General features: G+C 40.4%; 1 protein-coding gene across 1 annotated transcript in view; it reads right to left on the reverse strand.

Moving 5' to 3' along the window:
- The window catches only part of LOC126162686 (peroxisome assembly factor 2), a 132,414-nt gene that overhangs the window by 49,348 nt on the left and 55,626 nt on the right, over positions 1-27,440 (reverse strand). The window contains exon 6 of the mRNA XM_049919340.1: positions 19,337-19,483. Coding sequence (XP_049775297.1) covers positions 19,337-19,483 — 147 coding nt within the window. The remainder of the gene's footprint in view (positions 1-19,336; positions 19,484-27,440) is intronic.

Genomic DNA, 27,440 nt, shown 5'->3' on the forward strand with positions numbered 1-27,440 from the left:
ACAGTTTGATTCCCACTCAAATGTAATCATTAATATATTTTTTTCATCACTGGTCTTATTATTTAATTTATATGACAATTGAGAGATAATATAATGAAAAAAAACCATGTGTCCAGAATGAGATTTTCACTCTGCAGCAGTGTGTGCACTGATATGAAACTTCCTGGCAGATTAAAACTGTGTGCCCGACCGAGACTCGAACTCGAGACCTTTGCTTTTCGCAGGCAAGTGCTCTACCATCTGAGCTACCAAAGCACGACTCACGCCCGGTCCTCACAGCTTTACTTCTGCCAGTATCTCGTCTCCTACAGGCAGAAGTAAAGCTGTGAGGACCGGGCGTTGTGCTTCGGTAACTCAGATGGTAGAGCACTTGCCCGCGAAAGGCAAAGGTCCTGAGTTCGAGTCTCGGTGGGGCACACAGTTTCAATCTGCCAGGAAGTTTCATATCAGCACACACTCTACTGCAGAGTGAAAATCTCATTCTGGAAACATCCCCCAGGCTGTGGCTAAGCCATGTCTCCGCAATATCCTTTCTTTCAGGAGTGCTATTTCTGCTAGGTTCACAGGAGAGCTTCTGTAAAGTTTGGAAGGTAGGAGACGAGATACTGGCAGAAGTAAAGCTGTGAGGACCGGGCGTGAGTCATGCTTCGGTAGCGCAGATGGTAGAGCACTTGCCCGCAAACGGCAAAGGTCCCGAGTTCGAGTCTCAGTCGGACACACAGTTTTAATCTGCCAGGAAGTTTCAAAACCATGTGTATTTGCATGAAATATTTGCATGAGGTTACAATTTATGTTTTCCATGCCCATACGAAAAACATCATCCTGCAATGTGTAATGTTGAGAGCACACCTGAGTAATTGCAAATTACTCCTGTAGTCTGCATATTGTGACTTACTATATTACTGATTGCAAATAATGTCATTCATATAATTATTTATCGATATTTGACTTGGGTTTTTCAAGCCTGTCCCTCATCCTTGAAAATTTAATTACAAATAGTGAATAGTCAAATAACATATGAAAATCACTAAAACGTCATGAAAATGCATGTGTTTTTTTTTTCATTATGTTGCCTCTCAAATGTCACATAAATTAAATTAAATGACCATCAACGAAAAAAATTAAGATAAAAAAAGTAAGTGGTAGTGGCACTCTAATATTCACCTCATCACAGACTGCAAGTCAGGCACTAACGTTAACCGCTTGACCACAATGACTCCCTAGGACAGGCATCTTCAGACAGATACATCAGTTACATAATAGATGCAGAAATTTTCTTTTACTATTTTGTTGGAATTGCCAGAGTAGTGCACCTTACTACTCGTACATTATTTTGTTTTAATGGCTTACTAAATGTATACACAGTTTGAAGTAAACCTGTCATCCCAATGTTGTGGCCTAATACTTGTCAGTAGTGTGGATGAGTTTGAAATAATGAAAAAACTGACAATGAGAGCTTCGTATGACATGCATCAGGGGTTTAATTTTGGAATGAATCGCACTATAGCTATGTTCCTCATTACTCCCTTCTGAAACATCAGAAATGCTTTCCTCTCCAGAAAAGAACGAAGTAGTGTGATGAGCTGCTAGAGATCTTTGCAGGAGAATACCACACAGCGCATTCAAAAAGCAGGAACTAGAGAGGGAAGGAGCAGAGAATTCAAGAGGGCAAAAACTAATTATGACACTTGGTGTGATGATGTCAGTGATGTGCAAGGCTACTGCATTGTATCTCTGAATCAAAAAACTGACACATCAGACTTCCATGACCACAAGTATTGCAAGTAGTGAAATACATTTTCCCTATTCCTGCTACTAGTGCTGTATGTGAAAGGACATTTAGCCTGGCAGGTGACATTATTCAGAAAAAAATCATCACAAATAAGCCCTGAACAAACTGATGAACTTTTGTTCCTTAACATTTGTTGTAAACATGCACAGAACAGATTTCATATTTGTGATAAAAGATGCAGAGTTGTTTTGATTTAATAAAAATAATCAAATGTAAACACATACAAATTTGTTTCCATTTCACAGCAAGCTGAAATTTGCTTTTGGGTTTTCTGATTTATTTGTTCATAATTTGTAAATATGAGATATGTTTCTAATGTTATTCTGAATGATTTACATGCTTGCTTGCAACTACAGGGAAATGAGCACAATCATAAAATAATATGGATCCCAGTCGAGTATTGGATATATGATTTCGGGTACAAATCCAACTCTGTCAACCACAGACCCAATTGAAATCTCCCAGTACCTGTGCATACCTACCCACTGAAGATCTCTAATCGCAGGCAGTGGATGCCTGGCATTCCTGACTCTCCAGCTATTGTTTATGACAATAATGTATCTGAACCTGGACAACACAATGGAGGATCTCCATTCTGCACCAGATGTGATATCAGACCACCAGCCTACTCAAGAATCAGCAGCAAACCATGATTCTGTCCCTTCAGCACCTCCTGCATCTCTGGTACAGTACTCTTCTGTGGACACATTTACGATGATCTTGTGATTCTTCGCTGCTTTCTGGAAACTGATTTGAACTTGCTTGCACACAGAAATGTCAATTTCTCAAATGCGGTGCTTTTCCGTTCCACCACATGGTGTGCCTTCCTTGAATGAACCAACAGGAGTGCATGCACCAAGAGTGTGGTTCACAGCTGAGTGTTCAGTAAAACCAGGTCCATTATCATTAACTACCATAAAATAATTTTTTAACTATATCAGTATATGTGTGAACATAATTCTTGACCAGAAAGAAATTACTCTAAGCTTCAGGGAGTAATAGCACCGAGACAAGTTCAAATCTATTTCTTTCATCTATTTATTATGATTATGAAAATTCCACATTGGTAACAAGAAATAAAAATGACATAATGTAACTGTAGTATCCCCACCAGCAGACACACATATGAACATAGATGAGCTGCCATGGGTCTCATGGCAGGGTGGTGCAGAAAGCTATCAAGGGTCGTGTACGTGGAGTGTGGTATGGGCAGACCCACTGACCAAGGTGTTTATTTGCCAACAGCAATAGCCCAGACCAGGCAGTTCTTATGCTGAGATCAACTAGCTCGGATCTGGCTTCTGCATTGTACTGTGCTCTTGGTTTGCTAGTTTGTTTCAATCTTTCATGGTGGTTGTATTTAGTGCCTTTCTGTATGCCAGTCTCTATGTGATGTTCTCACTCTCTTCTCCCCCTTAGATTGACCAACATGTCTAGTTTGTGTGGAGCTCCCTGGCTCCCAGGTAACATGTTCCCCATTGGTTGGAGTAAAGACATTTATGCAGACAGAATGGTTTTGCTGTGTTGTCATCCCTGTGCAGATACAAAATTGGCCACGATGACATTCTTATGCCTGTGGCACTTTTATTTTTTTCCTAGTGTTAATTTATGGCCACCATGGACCTAGAATTTATGCAATGCTGGCAGGAACGGTTGTGCCGTATGCAGCCTGAACTGCTGATCTGCAAATGTTAGTTTGAGTGTCTCCAATGCACTACTTCATAAGCAGACTCACTGATTGGGGGTGTGGTCTTCTGATCAGCACCAAACCCAGAGGTCAAAACTAGGGCATTGGCCTTGCCTGACCCCTACTTAGGTGATGCAGATTGCTGAATCACATAAACTTAAGGCAATAGCAACAGGCGGCAAAGTTAAATATGTGCGATAGACAGCCTCAGGTGTCCTCTGGTGTTGAGGTGACCTGACCATCCACTGAGCTGCCATGATAATTTTGAGTGCACTGCCCATTTTCATCCAGGATAAGCTTGGCATGTACACGCAAGTTGAAGAGTCTGGATCCCCATCATGACCTTTTTTGAGGCTCTCTGTGTCGTTCTCCTTCTGCATGCCCTGATTGTTATTTTGTGCATACTGGACAGGACTGTCTGTATGTAGATGCCAAGTGTGAAATCTGCCGAAAAGTAGGCCATTTGCATCAGTTTGTGACAGTTGGCGAGCTGCAAGACAGTCGCCGCAGCAGGGCTCAGTGTTTTTCCTGTGCTTGGAGGCTGCCTCTGATGCTCTACAATCATCATCCTGCCATATCTGCTACCATTGGTTGTTAATAGGTGACTGGTCGAGTTTCATGTCGACATGCGACACGGGGGCGACAATCAGCCCAATTAACATAGGCATGTACAGGCTCTTGGGCTGCCCTGTGTTGCAATGGCCCCTATGCCATGATTCCATTAAGGGGGCAAATCTACATCTCAGCATGTCATAAGAACGTCGAACGGTAATGTACATTTTTAGTGGTAAATTCACCATTGGTGAAAATTATTTGTGGGCTAGATGGTTCATCTGTTTTTGGATTCCAGACCCTGGATGAGGTCTGTTTAGTGTCCCATTGGGTCCCCATTCAATACTTGGATTCTTTACCAATGTCATAGGATCAGCTGCATGAAATTACCTAAGATCGGGCAGAAAATTTTGAGGCTCATGTTTTCCTTGAGTCATCAGCACCCCTAAATTTTGTTGCTTCTGCACCGTTCTCTTCATCATACATGATGAGGTTAATGCCAAATTGCAGTGTTGGCAGGAACTCTATGTCATCTAGTCAGTGGGCTACACCTTTTGCGGTGATTCAGAAGCCAGATGGCACCATGCATCAAGTTTAAACAGACGGTTAACATGCAATTTGTTGCATACTCATATCCCATTTTGTGCCCAGAGGAGTTGCTGGAAAAGTTGTGAAGGGGCCAGTGTTTTTCACTCAACTGCTTGGGCCAAGTGTTAGACAGAAAACTGAAATGGTTTATATGTATTGAGGCTAAACATTTTTTCCACTGAGTATCAGAATTTCATGAGTCCCCTGCTTAAATGCTACTGATTTTAAGAGTGCAGTCCACGATCGGAGATTGTAAACTGATAAATAACTGAAACTGGAGGCCCCTCTATCAAAAAGAACAAAGTGTGAAACCACAAACCATTGCAGAGAGCATAAAGCGACATTGTGTACTCTTGAATCTGTGATGTTGTTTATCTGATTTTGTGCACTCATTCACTGGCAGCTCTGATAAATAAGTGTTGCATCACTCTGGCGAAAACACTGTTGACAGGCATCGTTACATCGTGGGCAGCTATGTCTAGAATTTAAAGAAAAATAATTTGGACAACTGGGCTTTTGCGAAAAATGTAGCCAAGTTTGAGGTGAAAACCCAAGATGGTGTGGGCTTTGATGCCTGACTGGTTGAGAGAGTGCCACTCCAAATCCACCTGCAATGCACAACATTTTTGCAATTTCACCATTAAGCAGACTAGGTCATGCTGCATTTGTCAATCGAGATGACAGTTCTGATACATCATGTTCTGGGGATAAGGTAGTCTGAGCTGCCTGTGAAATCTTGAAACACTACTTCAGCCAAAGAAGGTTCTGACTCATCTTAAAGCTTGAGCACAAGCTTGATGTAGGGAGTATTTTGATCATAACATCACGTATTCTGCATACGATGTTCCACAACAACATCTTAAGTTTCTTTAATATGCCTTGCAGTGGGCATCATGGTGGAGGCAGATGAGCTGTCCTTGGTTGTGCCACAGAATACTGGAGGGTGCACATGACATGTAGTATGGGCAGAATTGCTGATGAAGATTTATAGTGTGGGCAGCCATAAGCCAAGCAGGCCAGTGATTACACAGAGTTCAACTACCGTGGACCTCGCTTCATGCATCAGGCCAAGTGTTGTTGCCTAGTGCTCAATTGACATCCGCCTAAGCCAATTGCATGCCCAGTTACACCCATGCATGTTTCTATGAAGGTTCGGACTTTCTGCTTCCTGTAGGTTGACTCACATTGCGAGTTTCTGTTTTCTCTCAAAAGGTTGTGTTCCACAGTCATTGTCAAGCCACCATCAGCACACAAAATGCCCATGCCAACAGTGTAGCGTAGTGCCGCTGTCATGACAGCGCAGATTCTAAACTTTCATTTCTCATCAGGTCCTGCAGCTCCATGAATCATGATGCATTAACTGTGATCTATGATGCATTAACTGTCTGATGGTGCCTTACAATACTGGGGAAACAGTAAATGAGCAGCTGTCGCATGCACTTTTGTTGCAAAACGTTCTCTTAAAATGAGTTAACAGTGGTTTGGGGCGACAGTGATGGTCAAAGGGGACATTTTTTCTCAAGATAATAAAGCTGGAGGTTTGAAGATAATAAAATAACTTGCTGTCTCTCAAAGTGCTTAACCCTCGAGCGGGAGCACTGTGTTTCATAATACGAGCAGGCGCATGGTGCACTTTGTACACATGTAAAGAATAGCTGCCCTTATGTTACCAAAGTAAACATGTATGAGCAAAATCATAGTTAATCTTAGTTTAATTAAACAACAATAAAATAAAATTAGATTATATGTGCTAAATCACTGTTTAATTAAGCAATGCTAATTATATCGTTAACAACTGCCTCATTGTGGGATTGTGCTGCTAGCTCAGAATTTGGATCATTTTCTTGTATATATAAAAAAAACTGCTGCTCACTTGGATATATTATAACACAACTTCTTACTGTGTTAGCTGTAGCAATAACAAAGGAACAGGTACAGGCTCACAACTGCAAAACAACAATGGAATGGTACAAGACAATGTTATTTGGGATTGCCGTACTTCATACATAGGCTTGCCTGCTCGAGGGTAAATGTCACTTGCCAAAGCCTGTGTTGCGGGAAGTGATCATAGACATGCTGGAACCATCTGATTCTGTATGAGCTGCTGCTGCTGATCGAGCTATTGTTTACAGAATACATGAAACTGCTTGCCCATCTTGGTTTTAGCACTCAGTAAAGCAGTCTGGTAAGTCCTACTCCAGCATGGGGTACGTTGTAATATCAAACAACCGTTGTCACCTCTGTTGTAATTCTGCTTCTTCAAAAACACAGGTTTTACTGAAAGCTGATTAATCACAAATAAATCACAGAAAAAAATAAAATCTGACTCGTCTTGAATGAAACAGACTTTTCAAGATGGGTACCACTTGGCCAGTAAAGTTCTCTGGAGATTTACTGAATAACTCAATGTAAGTACTGGGGAACACTGTAGGTTTGTCTGCCTGGGAAGCACTCGAATGTGAAGTGCTCTCTTGGTGCATGCACATGCTGTTAGCTCACTCATGGGAGGCACAACATGTTGCTACAAATGGAGACAGCAGCATATTAGGGAAATCAACATGTCAGTGTGCAAGCTAAATGTTAAGAGGCAGAGAATAACAAAGTCTACACTAGTGTCCACAAAATAGCCAAATATCACAAGTAGGTTCTATGTAAGTCCACTGAAGAGGAGAGTATATAGTACACATCAGTAACCCGAGATACGGACCACCCCTGTCCTTACATATGTCATTGTAGTTTACTCACATGAACTGACACTGGTGGATGTTGCTCTGCAGATATCAAACTTAACAGACAATGGGTAATTATATCAACCGATCCATCAATAAATCTGAAGCAATTACAATTACACTGCAGATGCAAAGCTCCAGGATCAGTTTCCAGTAGGTTCTAAGATTTTTATTTTTCTAGTAGTTCCATAATGTTCACCGATGTGATTCTTGAAATTTTCCCAGTGTAAAGAGTATTCCAGGAAGTTTTGGGATTGCAGCCATATAACGTCAATTTCTTGCTGAGATATTTCGGCTGATACCCCATCAGTCATCTTCAGCTGAGTGTTTTGCACTGAAGAATGCTCGTTCACATTGCTATCTTTATTCACAAAATTGGTCCACAGATGTATGCGTAAAGACAGTCACTACATGAGCTACCTCTGCTGAGTTACATGCCCTCTTCGAATATTGCTCCATCTATGGTGCGCAGCCATATGCATAATGAGATACTACATGCTTGCTCTCTGTTGAAATGTGTACTTGTGGAGTTGAAATTCAGATGTCAAAATGAATAAAATTAAATGTCACTAGATATGTCATAGATTATACAATGTTTTCCTACTGAATAAATTAAAGATATCATTGTGTCCCATGCCTTATCCAGCTGAAAGCCACCATCATGATTAATAAGATCTTGTGCTTAACATATTTCCACCGATTCCTTAAGAACTGAATCTCAGAAGGACTTCTTCGAGGCCGAGATTTCTGTGGCAGAATAATTCATGGAATATCCTGTGGAGATACGAAGCTCAACTATAGCTGACTTACTGGGCTGCAAATGGCTAATGTGGCAGTCATGTTCAATGCACCTTTCACACAGTGTGTGTTTCTGACCAATATAGGCTTTGACACACCAGCAAGGGATTCTGCGGATTCCAGTCTTCCACTATCCCAGATCATCCTTTGCCAAACTGAATAGAGCACAGGTCTTTGTAGGTGGGTAGAACACTACTTTGACTTGATGTTTCCTTAATATTTTGCCTAATTTTGACAAAATATTGACATCATACAGGAGAAATGCCCTGGATTTAAACTGCTCCTTCTCCTCTTGACCACATGGGTGGTAATGTTTCTTTATCCTCATAGCTGTGCTATCCTGATGTGGAGAATATCCATTATCTTTGAACAATGAAGGTAGGTGTTCCAGCTCCTGTGCAAGGCTGTCTTCATCAGACACAACATGTGCCCGGTGAGCCAATGTTCGAAGAACGCCCATAGTTTGTGATGGGTGATGGCAGCTAAACACCTGCAAGTACACATCTGCATTTGTGGGCTTACAGGAAATGGAATGCCCCAATGACCCGTCCATTTTGCGTCTGACCAAGATGTCCAGAAATGGCAGATAGCCACACTTCTCCACTTCCATCGTAAATATAATATTCTCATGGGTAGAATTCAGATGCTACAAAATGTGCGGCAGTTCTTCTTCACCGTGGGGTCACACCACAAAAGTATCATTCACATACCACCAGAAGACTTTTCATTTAAGTTCTGCTGAATCAAGTGCTCTCTCCTCAAAGTCTTCCATAAAAAAGTTTGCTTCCAGAGTGGACAGGCAACACCTTCAATTTTCTCAAAGCATTCACTGTGGAATAAAAAGTAAGTTGAGGAAAGGGCATGATGAAATGGTGCCGCTGTATCGGCTTTGAACTTACTTCTGATGAGTTACAATGAATCAGTGAGGGGGACCCTAGAGAAGAGTGAGACGATATCGAAGCTTACTAATAAGTCTGACTCGTTGAGTTGAAGTGACTTCAGTCTATTAATAAAGTCACCGGAGTTGCGAATATGATGTGAACACTTCCCTATAAAAGGTGTCACTAAAGATTCAAGATGTCTAGCTAAGTCATACGTTGGAGACCAGTAAGTCAGCCATACTTGAGAATTGTATCTCCACAGGACATTCCATGGATTACTATCAGTCGATATACATTTAGCGCAACATTTTATTAATCATGATGGTGGCTTACAACTGGATAAGGTGTGGAACCCAGTGATATCTTTAATTTCTTCAGTAAGAAAACTTTTATGACATATGACACATCTAGCGACATTTAATTTTATTCACTTTGACATCAGAATGTTAGCTCCATAAATGCGCATTCTGACAGGGAGCTAGCGTGTAGTATCTCATTATACACGCGCCTGCATGCCATACATGGAGCAATATTCGAAGAAGGTGTGTAACTCGACAGAGGTCGCTCATGTAGCAGCTGTCATTGTGCATGTATTTTCTCAAAATTTTTTAAGATATAAAGGTAGTGATCTGAACTAGCAATCTCCAATGTAAAATACTCACCTTGTGACGTTTGCCTGCTTTATTTCTTCATTGATGGTCTTCGATGTCGACATACTGTGTTGTGATACTGGCTGAAAAATGGAGGGTGGAAGTTCAACACTGACTACTGTCAATGATGTAGCTGACAGGTGCACAGTTGCTTTTCACAGTTCTTTACTTTCAATGCTCACAACCCCCCAATACACATAGTTAATTTGGCCAGTCCATTATTGGTTAACTTTCGATAAGCCTAATTAATAGTTTGCAGGCAAACATCAGCATGCTGCTGCAATAGTTTACTGTTGAATATGTATGGGCAGTAAAAACCTAACCACATAGTTCTTGCAGAATATTATGGTATGTATTGAACAGCAACTGTCATTGTTCTAACACATGACTTCTTTTTGTTACACTTATTTCACAGTTAGGTTGATGCACTGTTGTTGACCTAACCAACACAGGTTCTCCGTCTGAAAATTGGCTGTGGACTGACTGTCTCGGGACCAAAAATTGGGCCTTTATATATCATCACAATAACAGGTTATGGAACTATACATTGTTTGATGTTTAAGTTTCAGAAATTACAATTAAAACATAACTCATTCAATTACCTGAGTATATCGAAAAATTCCTTCTTTTTAACAGTTTCTTCTACTGCAAGGGTTAAGCCTAATTATTCGTTTAAATGATGAAATTAACAGATATAGTAGTTATACAAACAACACTTTTGACAAACCTCGAAATTACTTTGGAATTCATTAAGGGCTGGCTTTGCTAATATATATTCGAATAGAGCCAAATAGATACTTTAAGAATACTAGTGGTTGTTCCTACAAAGGTCTATAATTAGTACAGAATTTATATTTGTTTGTAAGTCAACAATAGAATTTGGGTTATGAAACAATTACTGATTACACCCTATAACAAAAGATATTAACTAGAAATAGTCAAAATAAATAATGAAATTAATTACATACACAAAACTAAGCAAAAAATTAGATCTGGTACTATATTACTTAAGACTGAGGGCCAACCTTTCTCTTTTATGAAAATGCAGATTATACTCATGTATGTTATTGGTAATTAGTCAAAAATAAAAAATGTATTTAAGGAGGCAGATGATGTGACGAAGCAAGCTGGGATAATTTTAACTCCATTATTGTTTTGCCATCTGCCTCCTTAAATTAGTTTTTTCACTTTTTACAATTTACCTTAACATACGTGAATATAATCTGTATTTTCATAAAAGCGAAATGTTGGCCCTCAGTTCTAAATGGTTTAACACCAGATCTAATTTTGTGCTTAGTTTCATGTATGTATTCGGTTTTTATAATTTATTTTGGGTATTCCTAGTTAATAACTTTCATTATAGGGTGAAATCAGTAATTGTTTTGTAACTTAAATTCTATGGCTCTGAGCACTATGGGACTTAAGATCTGAGGTCATCAGTCCACTAGAACTTAGAACTACTTAAACCTAACTAACCTAAGGACATCACACACATCCATGCCCGAGGCAGGATTCGAACCTGCGACCGTAGCAGTCGCATGGTTCCAGACTGAAGCGCCCAGAACCGCTTGGCCCCAACAGCCAGCGCTGTCATATAAAAAAATATATGTTCTGTAATAATTGTAAACATTTGGAAGACAAAATACTAGTAATCTTAAAGTATCTATTTGGCTCTATTTGAAAACATGTTAGCAAAACCATTTCTGAATTAATTCCAAGGTAATTAACAGTTTTATCAAAAGTATTGTTTGTGTAACTATATGTGTTAATTTCGTGATTTAAACAAATAATTCGGCCTAAATCTCGTAGTAGAAGAAACTGTTAAAAGGAACGAATTTTTTGATGTATTCAGTTAATTGAATGAGTTTTAATTGCAATTTCTGTAAATTTAACTTTAAACAATGTGTAGTTTCAGTACCTATTATTGTGATGATATATAAGGGCCCGATTTTTGATCACGAGACAGTCAGTCCACAGCCGAGTTTCTGATGAATAACTTGTGCTGGTTAGAACAACAACAATGCTTCAATTTAACTGTGAGAAATAAGTGTTAAACAAGTAGGCCATGTGTAAAAACAGTGACAGTGTCTGCTCCATACTTACCTGATTATTCTTCAAGAACTGTGAACTTAGTGGTTAGATTTTACTGCTTGTAGCTGCTCAACAGTAAACTATCGTAGCAGTATGTGGAGTTTCGCCCGCAAACTATTAATGAGGCTTATGGAAAGTTTGAACAATAGTGCACTGGCCATATAACAGTTTATTATTGGGAGGGGGGTGGGGGGGGAGGGTTAACAGTGAAATTAAAGTGCTATGAAACACAACTGTGCACCTGTCGGCTACATAATTTACAGTAGTCAGTGCCAGAATTCACAACCCATTTTTTCAGCCAGTGTAGCAATGCAGTACGTTGAAACTGAGGACAATCATCAACTGACGAACAAATAAAAGCAGGTGGAACCGCTACAGTGGCAAAACAAGAGAGGAAGTAAAAAGATCTCAACTTGCTTCATCACAACCTGAAGATGACTGAATGGTCGTCAGACAAAATATCATTGCAAGAAATCGACATTATTTGGCTACAATCCCAAAACTTCTTGGAATGATGATCACCATCTACGTGTGCAAAAAGAAACCAATTTTCACATTTGTTTGGGTTCCATATTACACTGTAAGTCATCCTATTTGCTACAGTCACTTACAAAGCAGTCCATTTTCTGATTTCTGTCAGTCAAGCAATTTTTTTAGCAACCCTTATGTTATGCTGTATATTTCTTTATCAAGAGCAACTCCTTAAGGTGTCCTCACTTGCACAGTATTTATTGCACAATACTGCCTGTGAGTAGTATTGACGGTTTGCACAATCTATTGAAGGACACGGCAGGAGCTTAAAAATATTGACACTCATCAGTACATCGTGACATATATTGTGCCATGTAGGGGAGGTATTGCATAATACATGGTAGTTCCTGTGGAGACGTTTTAATTTGCGGATGTAAACAACTGATCCAGCAGCACCATATGAATATGAATACACTAGGAAAGACAGACATAAGAAAACTGTGGTGTCACCGCCAGACACCACACTTGCTAGGTGGTAGCCTTTAAATCGGCCGTGGCCCGTTAGTATACGTCGGACCCGCGTGTCGCCACTATCACAGATTGCAGACCGAGCGCCGCCACACGGCAGGTGTAGAGACACTTCCTAGCACTCGCCCCAGTTGTACAGCCAACTTTGCTAGCGATGGTTTACTGACAAATTATGCTCTCATTTGCCGAGACGATAGATAGCATAGCTTTCAGCTACGTCATTTGCTACGACGTACCAAGGCGCCATTACCAGTTCATGTGAGTAGTTTGATTACATATTTAATAGTTATTAGCTGTAGAAACATTCAGCAAAAGTTTGTTGTTGTTGTTGCGGTCTTCAGTCCTGAGACTGGTTTGATGCAGCTCTCCATGCTACCCTATCGTGTGCAAGCTTCTTTATCTCGAAGTACGTACTGCAATCTACGTCCTTCTGAATCTGCTTAGTGTATTCATCTCTTGGTCTCCCTCTATGATTTTTACTCTCCCCGCTGCCCTCCAATGCTAAATTTGTGATCCCTTGATGCCTCAGAACATGTCCTACCAACCGGTCCCTTCTTCTTGTCAAGTTGTGCCACAAACTCCTCTTCTCCCCAATTCTATTCAATACCTCCTCATTAGTTATGTGATCTACCCATCTAATCTTCAGCATTCTTCTGCAGCACTACATTTCGAAAGCTTCTATTCTGTTCTTGTCCAAACTATTTATCATCCATGTTACACTTCCATACATGGCTACACACCATACAAATACTTTCAGAAATGACTTCCTGACACTTAAATCTATACTCGATGTTAACAAATTTCTCTTCTTCAGAAACACTTTCCTTGCCATTGCCAGTCTACATTTTATATCCTTTCTACTTCGACCATCATCAGTTATTTTGCTCCCCAAATAGCAAAACTCCTTTACTACTTTAAGTGTCTCATTTCCTAATCTAATTCCCTCAGCATCACCCGACTTAATTCGACTACATTCTACTATCCTCGTTTTGCTTTTGTTGATGTTCATCTTATATCCTCCTTTCAAGACACTATCCATTCCGTTCAACTGCTCTTCCAAGTCTTCTGCTGTCTCTGACAAAATTACAATGTCATCGGCAAAACTCAAATTTTTTATTACTTCTCCATGGATTTTAATACACTCTCCGAATTTTTCTTTTGTTTCCTTCACTGCTTGCTCAATATACAGATTGAATAACATCGGGGACAGGCTACAACCCTGTCTCCCTCCCTTCCCAACTGATGCTTCCCTTTCATGCCCTTCAACTCTTATAACTGCCATCTGGTTTCTGTACAAATTGTAAATAGCCTTTCGCGCCCTGTATTTTACCCCTGCCACCTTCAGAATTTGGAAGAGAGTATTCCAGTCAACATTGTCAAAAGCCTTCTCTAAGTCTACAAATGCTAGAAACGTAGGTTTGCCTTTCCTTAATCTTTCTTCTAAGATAAGCCGTAATGTCAGTACTGCCTCATGTGTTCCAAAATTTCTACGGAATCCAAACTGATCTTCCCCGAGGTCGGCTTCTACCAGTTTTTCCATTTGTCTGTAAAGAATTCGTGTTAGTATTTTGCAGCTGTGACTTATTAAACTGATAGTTCAGTAATTTTCACATTTGTCAACACCTGCTTTCTTTGGGATTGGAATTATTATATTCTTCTTGAAGTCTGGGGGTATTTTGCCTGTCTCATACATCTCGCACACCAGACAGTAGAGTTTTGTCAGGACTGGCTCTCCCAATGCCATCAGTAGTTCTAATGGAATGTTGTCTACTCCCGGGACCTTGTTTCGACTCAGGTCTTTCAGTGCTCTGTCAAACTCTTCACGCAGTATCATATCTCCCATTTCATCTTCATCTACATCCTCTTCCATTTCCATAATATTGTCCTCAAGTACATCGCTCTTGTATAGACCCTCTATATACTCCTTCCACCTTTCTGCTTTCCCTTCTTTGCTTACAACTGGGTTTACATCTGAGCTCTTGATATTCATACAAGTCGTTCTCTTTTCTCCAAAGGTCTCTTTAATTTTCCTGTAGGCAGTATCTATCTTACCCCTAGTGAGACAAGCCTCTACATCCTTACATTTGTCCTCTAGCCATCCCTGCTTAGCCATTTTGCACTTCCTGTCGATCTCATTTTTGAGACGTTTGTATTCTTTTTTGCCTGCTTCATTTACTGCATTTTTACATTTTCTCCTTTCATCAATTAAATTCAATATTTCTTCTGTTACCCAAGGATTTCTACTAGCCCTCGTCTTTTTACCTACTTGATCCTCTGCTGGCTTCACTACTTCATCCCTCAGAGCTACCCATTCTTCTTCTACTGTATTTCTTTCCCCCATTCTTGTCAATTGTTGCCTTATGCCCTCCCTGAAACTCTGTACATCATCTGGTTCTTTCAGTTAATCCAGGTCCCATCTCCTTAAATTCCCACCTTTTTGCAGTTTCTTCAGTTTTAATCTACAGTTCATAACCAATAGATTGCGATCAGAGTCCACATCTGCCCCTGGAAATGTCTTACAATTTAAAACCTAGTTCCGAAATCTCTGTCTTACCGTTATATAATCTATCTGATACCTTCTAGTATCTCCAGGATTCTTCCATGTACACAACCTTCTTTTATGATTCTTGAACCAATTGTTAGCTATGATTAATTTATGCTCTGTGCAAAATTCTGCCAGACGGCTTCCTCTTTCATTTCTTACCCCCAATCCATATTCACCTACTATGTTGACAACTTGACTGCCATAACGTAATTTGCCTGCTACTGATGAATAAAATTATTCAGAAAACAAGTGAATATCATCAACACACATCAAGAAAGTTGTCTGGAAGTGTGAATGTGTGTGTTCCATAAAGAACAGGCATCTGGAGTGACATCTCATGGCAATGATGGGAGCACATCATGTTGTAAATAATATCTTTACAACCAATGTAAACGTTTGATGCAAATCATGGTTTGTGTGTGTGTGTGTGTGTGTGTGTGTGTGTGTGTGTGTGTGTGTGTGTGTGTGGGTGGGAGGGTACGAAAATAAAAACACAATGATGTAGATGTTTATGTCATGTTACAGCACAATTCTTGTGAAGCTTAGAATGCACTGTGATGCATGGGCAAGATTCATTCCAAACAATTCTTAGTCGTGGACTCTTTACAGCAAACTTCTTTGTTGTGCTATGCATAGAATCATGTCCACATCTAGGTGTTATTCAAGGAAAGCAAAGAGCTGAAACTTGAGTCATTTCCTGTGTTGTTGAAAGAACATTCTGCATGTAAACAAAGCACAGTTGCTGAAGTAGTTTTTCGGAAACCTCTTTTCTTGAGGCACAAAAAATAAAACACCACATATTTTGGATTCCCATATTTTTTTCATTTTGCAATTGTTCTAAGATGATTGCAGGAAACTACTGGTTTAAAATATTTGACTGTCTTAAACTGTAAGTCTCGCTTCATGTGATAAGGTGGTAATCTTTTCGTTATTAGTCATATTTATTAGAATACTTCAAACTAGAGTAATTCCCTGGCCATTGTTAGAGGAATTTGCAGTGAATTAAAAGCAATTGATAGTGTGAGGGAAGGAAAAAATTGTAGTCTGAAACTGCTGTCACATTTCAAAATGTCTCCTTGAACCATCTGTAGATGTATTTAGAACTCATGTGTATTCATATACAGGAAATTTCTGTGTCCCATTCAAGAATGTCATGCCCATGTCCTTACGATCTTTAAAAGGTCTAAATCTCTTTCTTGCCAGTGAACATTCATTTACCAGTTTTCTGTATAATTTGAAACTGTCCACACAAATAACAGACTATCTTTCGCCCCAGCATGCACAGAATCATATTCACATCTATGTTTGACTTGAGGAAAGCAGAAAGGTGAATGTTTAGTCATATTTTGTGTTGCTTTAAAATTGACTTTATATACACAAAGCAAAGTTGCAGCCAATGCTATGTTTTACTTTATGCAGAAAATATTGAAAACCACAGTTTTCGGATTCACACTTTTTCTTTTCCTTTTACTGTGCAGTCATTCTGAAATGACTGCAATCAATTGTGTGTCAATTGGGCTACTGGCGTATTCCTAAACAGTTTCCCAAATGGAAAATGGGAATCTGCAGTGTAACATGGAATCTGCCATGTTTCATTTCTGTTGAATCTCCACTTCATTGAGAGGTGACTGCTAGGTTAAAAATGCAGAGTGAAAAAACGGACCCAGCTGGGATTCAATCCCACAACATTTTGGTTTCTAGCCAGACACTTGATTGCTACACCACCAGGCCAGATGCAAACTGGGTCACGCTTTCCACTCTCTCAAGTCACTGGTCCTCTTTTGAGTTATGGCAGCTGCTCCCTAGGTGGCAATGGTGTCATTTTCACAACTTAACTTTAATTCATCATAATTCAGACAATTACTAACAAATGTTTGCAAATTATACACGAAAACCTTTAAAGTAAATTAGTGAATCTATTAGTCAGAACTGGATCAAAATCCCTACAGCCATTCCTGAGATTAGGCGGCACACACAGATGGATGTGGGGAGGCAGTTTCAACTTCTAAATACAGAGATTATAACGTAAATCAAATGATCTTTTTTCTTGTGTCATGACAATGACTGCATTTTCTATTACCTATGCATAGCATGCAAACATCTTAAAAATGAGATTGACAGGAAGTCCAAAATGGCCAATCAGGGATGGCTAGAGGAGAAATGCAAGCATGTAGAGGCATATATCACTAGGGGTAAGATAGATACCGCCTATAGTAAAATTAAAGAGACCTTCGGAGAGAAGAGAACCACTTGTATGAATATCAAGAGCTCAGATGGAAAACCAGTTCCAAGAAAGAAGGGAAAGGCGGAAGGAGTACATAGAGGGTCTATACAGGGGCAATGTACTGCAGGGCAATATTACAGAAATGGAAGAGGATGCAGATGAAGATGAAATGGGAGATGTGATGCTGTGTTAAGAGTTTGACAGTGCACTGAAAGACCTGAGCCTGAGAGTAGACAACATTCCATTAGGACTACTGATAGCCTTTGAAGAACCAGCCCTCATGAAACTCTACCATCTGGTGAGCAAGATGTATGAGACAGGCAAAATACCCTCACACTTCAAGAAGAATATAGTAATTCCAATTGCCAAGAAAGCAGGTGTTGACAGGTGTGAAAATTATTGAACTATCAGTTTAATAAGTCACAGCTGCAAAATACTAATACTTTACAGATGAATGGAAAAACTGGTGGAAGCCAAACTCAGGGAGGATCAGTTTGGATTCCGTAGAAATGTTGGAACACGTGAGGCAATACTGACCCTCTGACTTATCTTAGAAGATAGATTAAGGAAAGGCATACCTATGTTTCTAGCATTTTGTAGACTTGGAGAAAGCTTTTGACAATGTTGACTGGAATACTCTATTTCAAATTCGGAAGGTGGCAGGGGTCAGATTCAGTGAACGAAAGACTATTTACAATTTGCACAAAAACCAGGTGGTAGTTATAAGAGTCAAGGGACATGAAAGGGAAGCAGTGGTTGGAAAGGGAGTGACACAGGGTTGTAGATTATGCCCCAAATTATTCAATCTGTTTATCAAGCAAGCAGCAAAGGAAACAAAAGAAAAATTTGGTGTACAAAGAAGAAATTAAAACTTTATGGTTTGCCAATGGCATTGTAATTCTGGCAGATCTTGAAAAGATGATATAAGATGAACATCAACAAAATCAAAACAAAGATAATGGAATGTAGTCGAATTAAATAAGCGGATGCTGACGGAATTAGATTAGGAAATGTGACACTTTAAGTAGTAGATGAGTTTTGCTATTTGGGGAGCAAAATAACTGATGACGATCGAAGCCTAGAGGATATAAAAGGTAGACTGGCAGTGGCGAGGAAACCATTTCTGAAGAAGAGAAATTTGTTAACACAGAGTATAGATTTAAGTGTCAGGAAGTCTTTTCTGAAAATATTTGTATGAAGTTTAGCCATGTATGGAGGTGAAAGATGGATGATAAATAGTTTAGACAAGAAGAGAATAGAGGCTTTCAAAATGTGGTGCTACAAAAGACTGCTGAAGAGTAGACAGATAGATCATGTAACTAATAAGGAGGTCTTGAATAGCATTGGGGAGAAGAGGGATTTTGGCCAACTTGACTAGAAGAAGGGATCAGTTGGTAGTACATGTTCTGAGGCATCAAGGGCACACCAATTTAGTATTGGAGGGCAGCGTGGAGGGTAAAACTCATTGAAGGAGACCAAAATATGAATACACTAAGCAGATTCAGAAGGACGTAGATTGCAGTACGTACTTCGAGATAAAGAAGCTTGCACACGATAGGGTAGCATGGAGAGCTGCATCAAACCAGTCTCTAGACTGTAGCACCACCACCACCACCACCACCACCACCACAACAACAACAACATGCATAGCACCCCTCAATAAAACTTTGTGGTCTTTAATGCTTATGATTTCATCTCACTAAAGATCAATAGACATACCTGAACACATAGCTGTATTATTGCTGCAGTGATGGTAGTAATGTATATAAGGAACTTAAAAGTTGTAACTCAGTTTCTTACCTTCTCTAACATTCATCTCACTTTGACCAACATACATATTGAGCAGTTCAGGTCCTTTCACAGAAAGGAAGTTAAGGCTGCATTCAGTGGCAATAGCTTTGGCAAGCAGCGTCTTGCCAGTTCCAGGTGGACCAAACAACAACAGTCCTGCAGACGTAAAATAAAATTACGATGTTTGTATTTATTTCAAAATCTAACAGAATGCTTCTTTAACATTTAGTGTTCTGAGTAAATCATTCTTAAATAGTACATGGCCTTCATTGCTTACAGTCAACAATAAAGGCTGACAGTCTCAATGTGCGACCTACTAGGGGGAAAAAAAATTATCAACTTGCGTAACTAATGTCAACAACACAATCAGATGAAATAAACCAGCATATTTTGCTTGACCAAAAGGAAATGTATATAGACCACTGCCATTTTTCTTTATTTGATTTCCAGTTATTACATCACCATTATATAACTATATATAAATATGATACCTATATAAAATACTGGGATTTAAATTAGACAGTTAATATTATACAATATATTTGCACAAAGCACTAGTTTTATGCTGTTGGTTATTCACTTTTCAGTAAGAAAGTACTTCTGCATTCACAACACTTATCAGTAGCACACAATTTGTTGAACACAAACATCTATATGTTTCTATAATAAATGTATAGGTTGTGATGATGAGTACTGAAGCCACAAAAAGTTTTTCATGTCACCATCCTATGATGAACATTTCACATTCCTTGAATAACATTAATTTACCAAACAACATGATTTTCACTGATGTCACAAAAACTCATCAGCTAAAACTTATCTGAACTCTTTCACTTATCCCCTTTCATGTAGTGAAGTTTTCATGTTCTGTTTAGCTAAACTGGATATTGTTATAGATCACAAAGGGAAAAAATTACCCATAGTAAAAAAATTATTTGCCACCTTTGTGCTTCATGCCCATTATTGTTAAAGGTCTGCATTTCAATCCTCATTTGGCCCAGGATTTTGTCTCTCACCTATTTTTTCTTTCACGTCTAGCAATGGTTTGTTAATGCAAAAAAATGCACAGTCTCATTATCAGTTTGAGTACATTTTAAGTTGTAGTTCCCCTATAGTTAGCTGGGTAAAAAAGTTCAAAAGTCAAGAGGAGGGCAAGACCATACCAACTTCAATATGATTATGCTTAATAAAATACTGTTGTGTTCAAATCAAATCACCTCACATGGCATCGTGGGACCGAATGCTGACTATTAATGCCTTTTTCTACGAAAAAAAGAAAAAAAAAAGTGAATTAAATTCATTTGCATTACAATTAACTAAGTTTCCTACTTGAATTCATAAAACCCATTTGAATGCTGAAATATATTACGAAAGACTCAGTAACTTAGCTTGAATCTGGATTTCTTGAGAGTTTTGATAGTGTTACGGTTGTGTGCTTGTAAGAAGGCAGGTAGTGGGGCAATGCGCAACGACAAGGAGCAGTGTACCACACGACGATCCAGCCAATAATGTCATTCTGCTGCATATGCCTGTAGCATGCACTTCGGGATGTGTGTAGAATATTTAGCAATGATTTTATGTCAGTTGAGGTATGATTAGGCTACTTAGCCTCAATGGCTGGAGTGTGACGTGTGGGACAGAGACAGAGAGCACACTGGTGGTGATGTAAAATGTGCTCTGTAGCTCTCTGTGCAGAACACATCACGCATCACACACCACACACCATTCAGTTGCCTTCTAATGTGCAGACCACTATAACAACTGAATAAAGGGAAACAAGTTTTGTTTTCTTGGGTTTATATTTTGTAGTTGGTATAAAATAACATAATTTAGAGTACTTCCTTCACAGTTCCACTCTCTTTCTTCCACATTAGTTTTTGTTTAGCGGCCTGATCAAATCATTCAATGTATAATTACAGAAGCCCTGCACTAAGAGAAGGACTCCAACTGAGTTTCATATTGCCACTCTTTCATAGTTATTATAGATATTTAGTGCAGCACAACATATATCATTGTACAACGTTAAACATATCATTTTCAGATTGTAAAACTAGTTAAAAGTTTATCTTTAACCTTTTCATCAGTAGTCATTTCTAAGGATTGTGACCAATATCAGAATTTGGTGAGCAAATTGCCTGCTGTCTCAAAAATAGCTATAAGCCACTTTGATAACAGACAACTAGCTTTCTACAGTCACTCCAAAATGTACAGGCGATGGAATTGCAGACTTTTCTCCAATTGTTATGAACGCAACTCCTAGCTTGTCACTTTCTCCTCACACTGTGGTGTCCACAGAGCACAGGCAATCTGACACCAAACTGTGTTAATGGTTGTGATGACGAGACAGTAATGCATGTAGGGCGGCACAGATGAATAAAAGAGGACAGGAAATGAATAGTACTGTCAAAAATATGTTACGGCACAGAATATAATGTGACTTGAAGAGTGAGACAAAGGTTCATCTTCCAGCACATAGCTCAGTATTGGAAGCACCAGTATAATGCTAGTGAAAGAGCCCCTCAAGAATACAGCACTTAAGTCAAGAAACAAGTTCAATATGTATCCCTGTCTAGAGTTCTGCTCTGATGTATGAACGTGGCTATTCAGCTACCTACTGAATGTACTGAGTCCTGCCAGGGTGGAATGGTTAGATGTGGAAGTAGTTTTGGGGGTGTACCATGGCGGAATGGTTAGATGTGGAAATAGCTTTGGATGTGACCCAAGGAAACATTATAAATCATTACTGTTGGCAAAATCCATAAATGATCTGGTGGATGATGCTGGGAACTCCAAAGGCTGTTTCTAGATGATGATGATGATGATGCTGCTGCTGCTGCTGCTGCTGTACACAAGGAGATGACTGCAGTGTATGGATGGTGCCTGATGACACAGCACACAGCATTGCCCTGCAGGTTGCCATCCAACCAGATGCCTCCAGCTGAATCAGTTCAATATTACTGTGACAGACCCTCCAGTAAAGAGGGTGCCACAATCACCAGACACAGTCAGCACTGTCTCATATCTGTGAAGCCACGTGACACTACTTCTCAGAGACTAGGACAATCTCTTACATTACTTCCATGAAGAATCTGTTCCCAGTTGTTCATGCTTTCTTGTTTGCTTGCTAGTAAAAATAAACTTCTAGTGTCCAATGTTACCTGGGTACATTCTTGTTTTCTGTATGCACCATTCCATAACAGGATACTTTAGTTGGCAACAAGGATCAACTCTTCCAACTCTCTTGGCCACCTCAGGCCCCAGCCCATCAGCATTGGTTCCCAGTCCCCACTCTCTTAGCCTCTCACTCACTCACATCCTGCACTGTCCCCACAGGCTCCTCCACCACATCACTCACTGCTGTGGCCCTACAGTTCCAATGTCACCAGCTCCAGCATCCACAGTTCATGTTACTCCTGCCATGGAGACCCAGATGCCTCCCGATGCGGCTCCTCCACCTACCCATGCAGCGCCTCCAATTAAGCACCTATCGATGTGGTACCTCCACCTGTTCTGGCACCCACCGATGTGGCACCTCCACCCTCTCTGGCACCTACCAACGCAGCACTTCCACCCATTCTGAAAGAAGCAGTACCTCTGCCTGCTTCAGCAGCTCCCGGTGCAGCACATCTGCACAGCGCGGCACCTCCATGTGGTGTGGCACACCTGCATAGCATGGCACCTCCACACAGCGCAGCACCTCCACACGGTGCGGCAATTCTGTATGGTACGGTGCCTCTGCACCTCATGGCACCTCTACACGGCATGGCATTTCTATCGGGTGCAGTGCCTGCGCCTCTGCCTGGCACACCACCTCTGCTGCTGCTTTGTACCACTAACTCCAGCACTGCAGCTGGCCCAGGGGATGTAACTCTCCATCCAAACTGTTCCTGACCTTCCAAAATGGCTCTGAGCACTATGAGACTTAACATCTATGGTCATCAGTCCCCTAGAACTTAGAACTACTTAAACCTAACTAACCTAAGGACAGCACACAACACCCAGCCATCACGAGGCAGAGCTGACCTTCCAAGCCCTTGACACCTGTCCATTCCATGCTCTTCCTTGCTCAGCTGACACCATGGCTCAGCTTTTTTCTGTTTCCTCAACTCTAGACCTGTCTCTATTGACAAGTCTTCTGTTGCTCCACCTTTGGTAGGGCCCTGCTTGGCACCACCCTTAGTCGTCCTTCCTCGCGGCTCTCTCTGGTGGCCTTGTGGAATTCCCTGTGCCTTCTGCATGTCACTCGTGGAAGTTTTGCTTCCTGCCTGTTGCTTGCTGCCTGTGTTCCATTCATGTCCTCGGCTCTCCACTTCTGCGCTCAGATGTCTGCTTTCTCTTGTGCACCAGGTTTTCCTTCCCAACAGGCACCTCTGTGGCAGACCAAGCATCCTCTTCTTACTGCCACTTTGCAGTGTTTGGCCACAGTTGGAGCCCTTGCGGTCCCCTCTGTCCTCCAGGATCATCTTTTCTTGGCAGAGTGCCAGATTCTTCTCTTTTATCAGTGTCCCTGTTCTCCAGCTCACTTCTCCCAGTTAGCTATGCTGGCTCCTCTGTGGAGAAGATGACTGTGTGTCCTTGACAGTTGCTCCACCACAGCGACCATCTATACATTGAGACGTCTTCACCATTTCCCTCCAAATGGAAGAGGAGTGCAGTGTATGGCTGGTGTCTGATAACCCAGCAAACATGCCACATGTTGTTGCCATCCTGCCAGACAACTGTAGATGATGTAGATGATGACGCTAAGATCATGACACACAGCCGGCACAATCTTCCATCTGTAAAACCAGTGACAATCCTTCCCATAGATTAGGACTATCTCTTACATTCCTTTCACAGAGAATCTGTTCTCAGCTGTTCGTGTTTTCTTGTTTGCTTTCTAGTAAAAATAAACCTCTAATGTTCAATGCTAGCTGGTTACCTTCTTGTACCCTGTGTGCAGCATCCCACAACAAGTTATTTTAATTTCGATGCCTGAAAATTGTAGAAATGCAGGAAGATTGGCAGAGGATCAACAGTTGGTACCTGGACCTGCAGTTGACTCTTAACACAAACAAATGCAACACATTGTTGATAAATAGGTGGAAAGACCAGCCACTGTGTGGTTAATTCACTGGTGTGCAATAACTGGACTAAGCTACAGTCATAAAATATATAGAAGTATATGTCCAGAGTGAATTAATGTCAAATGATCCTCCTCCTTCCCATTGCATTACAAACCTGTGTGGGTCTTGACCTCTTCAACAGGTTTCCTCCATTCTGCCATCTTCAGCACAGGTCACCATTTTCTGATAATTTTTATTGCTGTTCCTTGGTGCAGTTTGTCTTTGTAAGGGCAATCTGGCATTCTTTGTTAAATTGTTCTTGATGACAGGCTTTTTACAAGTCATGAGTATCACCCCTATGCTCAACCTCCAACCTGGAGGGCTATGCTTTCATTTCTGGGTTAGGTCCCCTAGGATGACTGATGGCCCAGTCTATAGAGCCTCCCCATTCCCTCCCCAATGGTGTGGGCTACACTTCGTATGGCTTCTCTGCTGGAATGAGTGTGACTTGGTTGAGCCCCCAGCTTCATCAGAGCACACAAGCCTCCCCATCCGACACAGAAGGCACATGCAAGACAGATCAGGGTGCACTGACAACAAGGAAAATAACACTTACACTATCATTCAGATGATTCTTGAGTTCTGCTTGTCTGTGTGGGATCTGTACCAGGTAGGGTCAATTAAAGAGAGAAAAAAAAAATGATTGAAACATTCTGTTATCAGGTCATTTAGTTAGCACAAGAATTCCACAGAGACGCTCAACAATTTCAGTAGTACAAACTACAAGTAGGCATCATCATCATCATCATCATCATCATCATCATCATTTAAGACTGATTATGCCTTTCAGCGTTCAGTCTGGAGCATAGCCCCCCTTATACAGTTCCTCCATTATCCCCTATTCAGTGCTAACATTGATGCCTCTTCTGATGTTAAACCTATTACATCAAAATCATTCTTAACCGAATCCAGGTATCTTCTCCTCGGTCTGCCCCGACTCCTCCTACCCTCTACTGCTGAATCCATGAGTCTCTTGGGTAACCTTGCTTCTCCCATGCGTGTAACATGACCCCACCATCTAAGCCTGTTCGCCCTGACTGCTACATCTATAGAGTTCATTCCCAGTTTTTCTTTGATTTCCTCATTGTGGACACCCTCCTGCCATTGTTCCCATCTACTTGCACCTGCAATCATCCTAGCTACTTTCATATCCGTAACCTTAACCTTGTTGATAAGGTAACCTGAATCCACCCAGCTTTCGCTCCCATACAACAAAGTTGGTCGAAAGATTGAACGGTGCACAGATAACTTAGTCTTGGTACTGACTTCCTTTTTGCAGAAGAGAGTAGATCGTAGCTGAGCACTCACTACATTAGCTTTGCTACACCTCGCTTCCAGTTCTTTCACTATGTTGCCATCCTGTGAGAATATGCATCCTAAGTACTTGAAACCGTCCACCTGTTCTAACTTTGTTCCTCCTATTTGGCACTGAATCCGTTTATATTTCTTTCCCACTGACATTACTTTCGTTTTGGAGATGCTAATCTTCATACCATAGTCCTTACATTTCTGATCTAGCTCTGAAATATTACTTTGCAAACTTTCAATCGAATCTGCCATCACAACTAAGTCATCCGCATATGCAAGACTGCTTATTTTGTGTTCACATATCTTAATCTCACCCAGCCAATCTATTGTTTTCAACATATGATCCATGAATAATATGAACAACAGTGGAGACAGGTTGCAGCCTTGTCTTACCCCTGAAACTACTCTGAACCATGAACTCAATTTACCATCAACTCTAACTGCTGCCTGACTATCCATGTAAAGACCTTTAATTGCTTGCAAAAGTTTGCCTCGTATTCCATAATCTTGTAGAATAGACAGTAACTTCCTCCTAGGAACCCGGTCATACGCCTTTTCTAGATCTATAAAGCATAGATACAATTCCCTGTTCCACTCATAACACTTCTCCATTATTTGCCGTAAGCTAAAGATCTGGTCCTGACAACCTCTAAGAGGCCTAAACCCACACTGATTTTCATCCAATTGGTCCTCAACTAATACAAGTAGGCATCCTGAAGCAAAAAAATTATAGTTTTAAAATTCCAACAACACATAGCACTTTCTTCAACATGTATCCCAAAAAATGACCATCAAAGTGAAATCATATAAATTTGATATGAGGAGGGGAGGATGGCATGATGAGAATGGTAAATTAGTAGATTATGTGCTCTTTGTCACAGATGGTAATGTGGCTTGCTGAGTACAAATGTAGCTATAGAAATCATGCCTGAACAAAGTGACGAAGATAGCTGCCTTTGGTTGCAAGGCAGAAGCACAGCTTGCAATTTCTAGTATCACTCCAGGACCAACAGTGATCTTTTGTTTGGAGCAAAGTAGCAGGTTTAAATCAGAGGCGACGTCAATTATATGATGCTCTTAGATGCTGATTTCTTGACTTGCACTGTCAATGGAGAACTTGTGGGTCCCCTAGTCCATTGGGCACATACTTTACAATGGACTATTCACCAGAATCAGTTGTTCAGGAAGCAGCAGCTACAAAGCAGAGCATATGTGCCACACTTTTGGGGGGTTTGTTTAGGTTAAACAACTCAGTCAACAGTTATGTGCAGTGTAGCACATGGAAAACATCCGATCACCTGTATCTGTTATGAAGGGAAATGTAGATACGTGTAGGCTGGAAAAAGAAAAGGTAAACCTAACAATATATCTGTCATGAAGGTAAATATAGATCCATTTAGGCTGGAAAAAGAAAAGACAAGCATAACAATAGCATTTAAGTAATTTCTAACGAGATAAATACTGCATCACAATGCAAGATAATATGACTGAAGGTAAGTGTCAAAGATGAGACATAAATAGTAACCTGATGTTTCTATTAGCCACTAACATCAAGTAATACAGTAGTGGAAAGCTCTAAAGAGAGCTTGGAAACTTTTTCAGCTGTAATTCCCTGATAATATGTTAGTGATAACAGGTTAATTTCACTTTGTCAGCTACTGAATAGGGGATACAAACATTTAGCAATGGAAGAAGGAAAA

Source organism: Schistocerca cancellata, chromosome 2 (genome assembly GCF_023864275.1).
Source record: "Schistocerca cancellata isolate TAMUIC-IGC-003103 chromosome 2, iqSchCanc2.1, whole genome shotgun sequence".
NCBI lineage: Eukaryota > Metazoa > Arthropoda > Insecta > Orthoptera > Acrididae > Schistocerca > Schistocerca cancellata.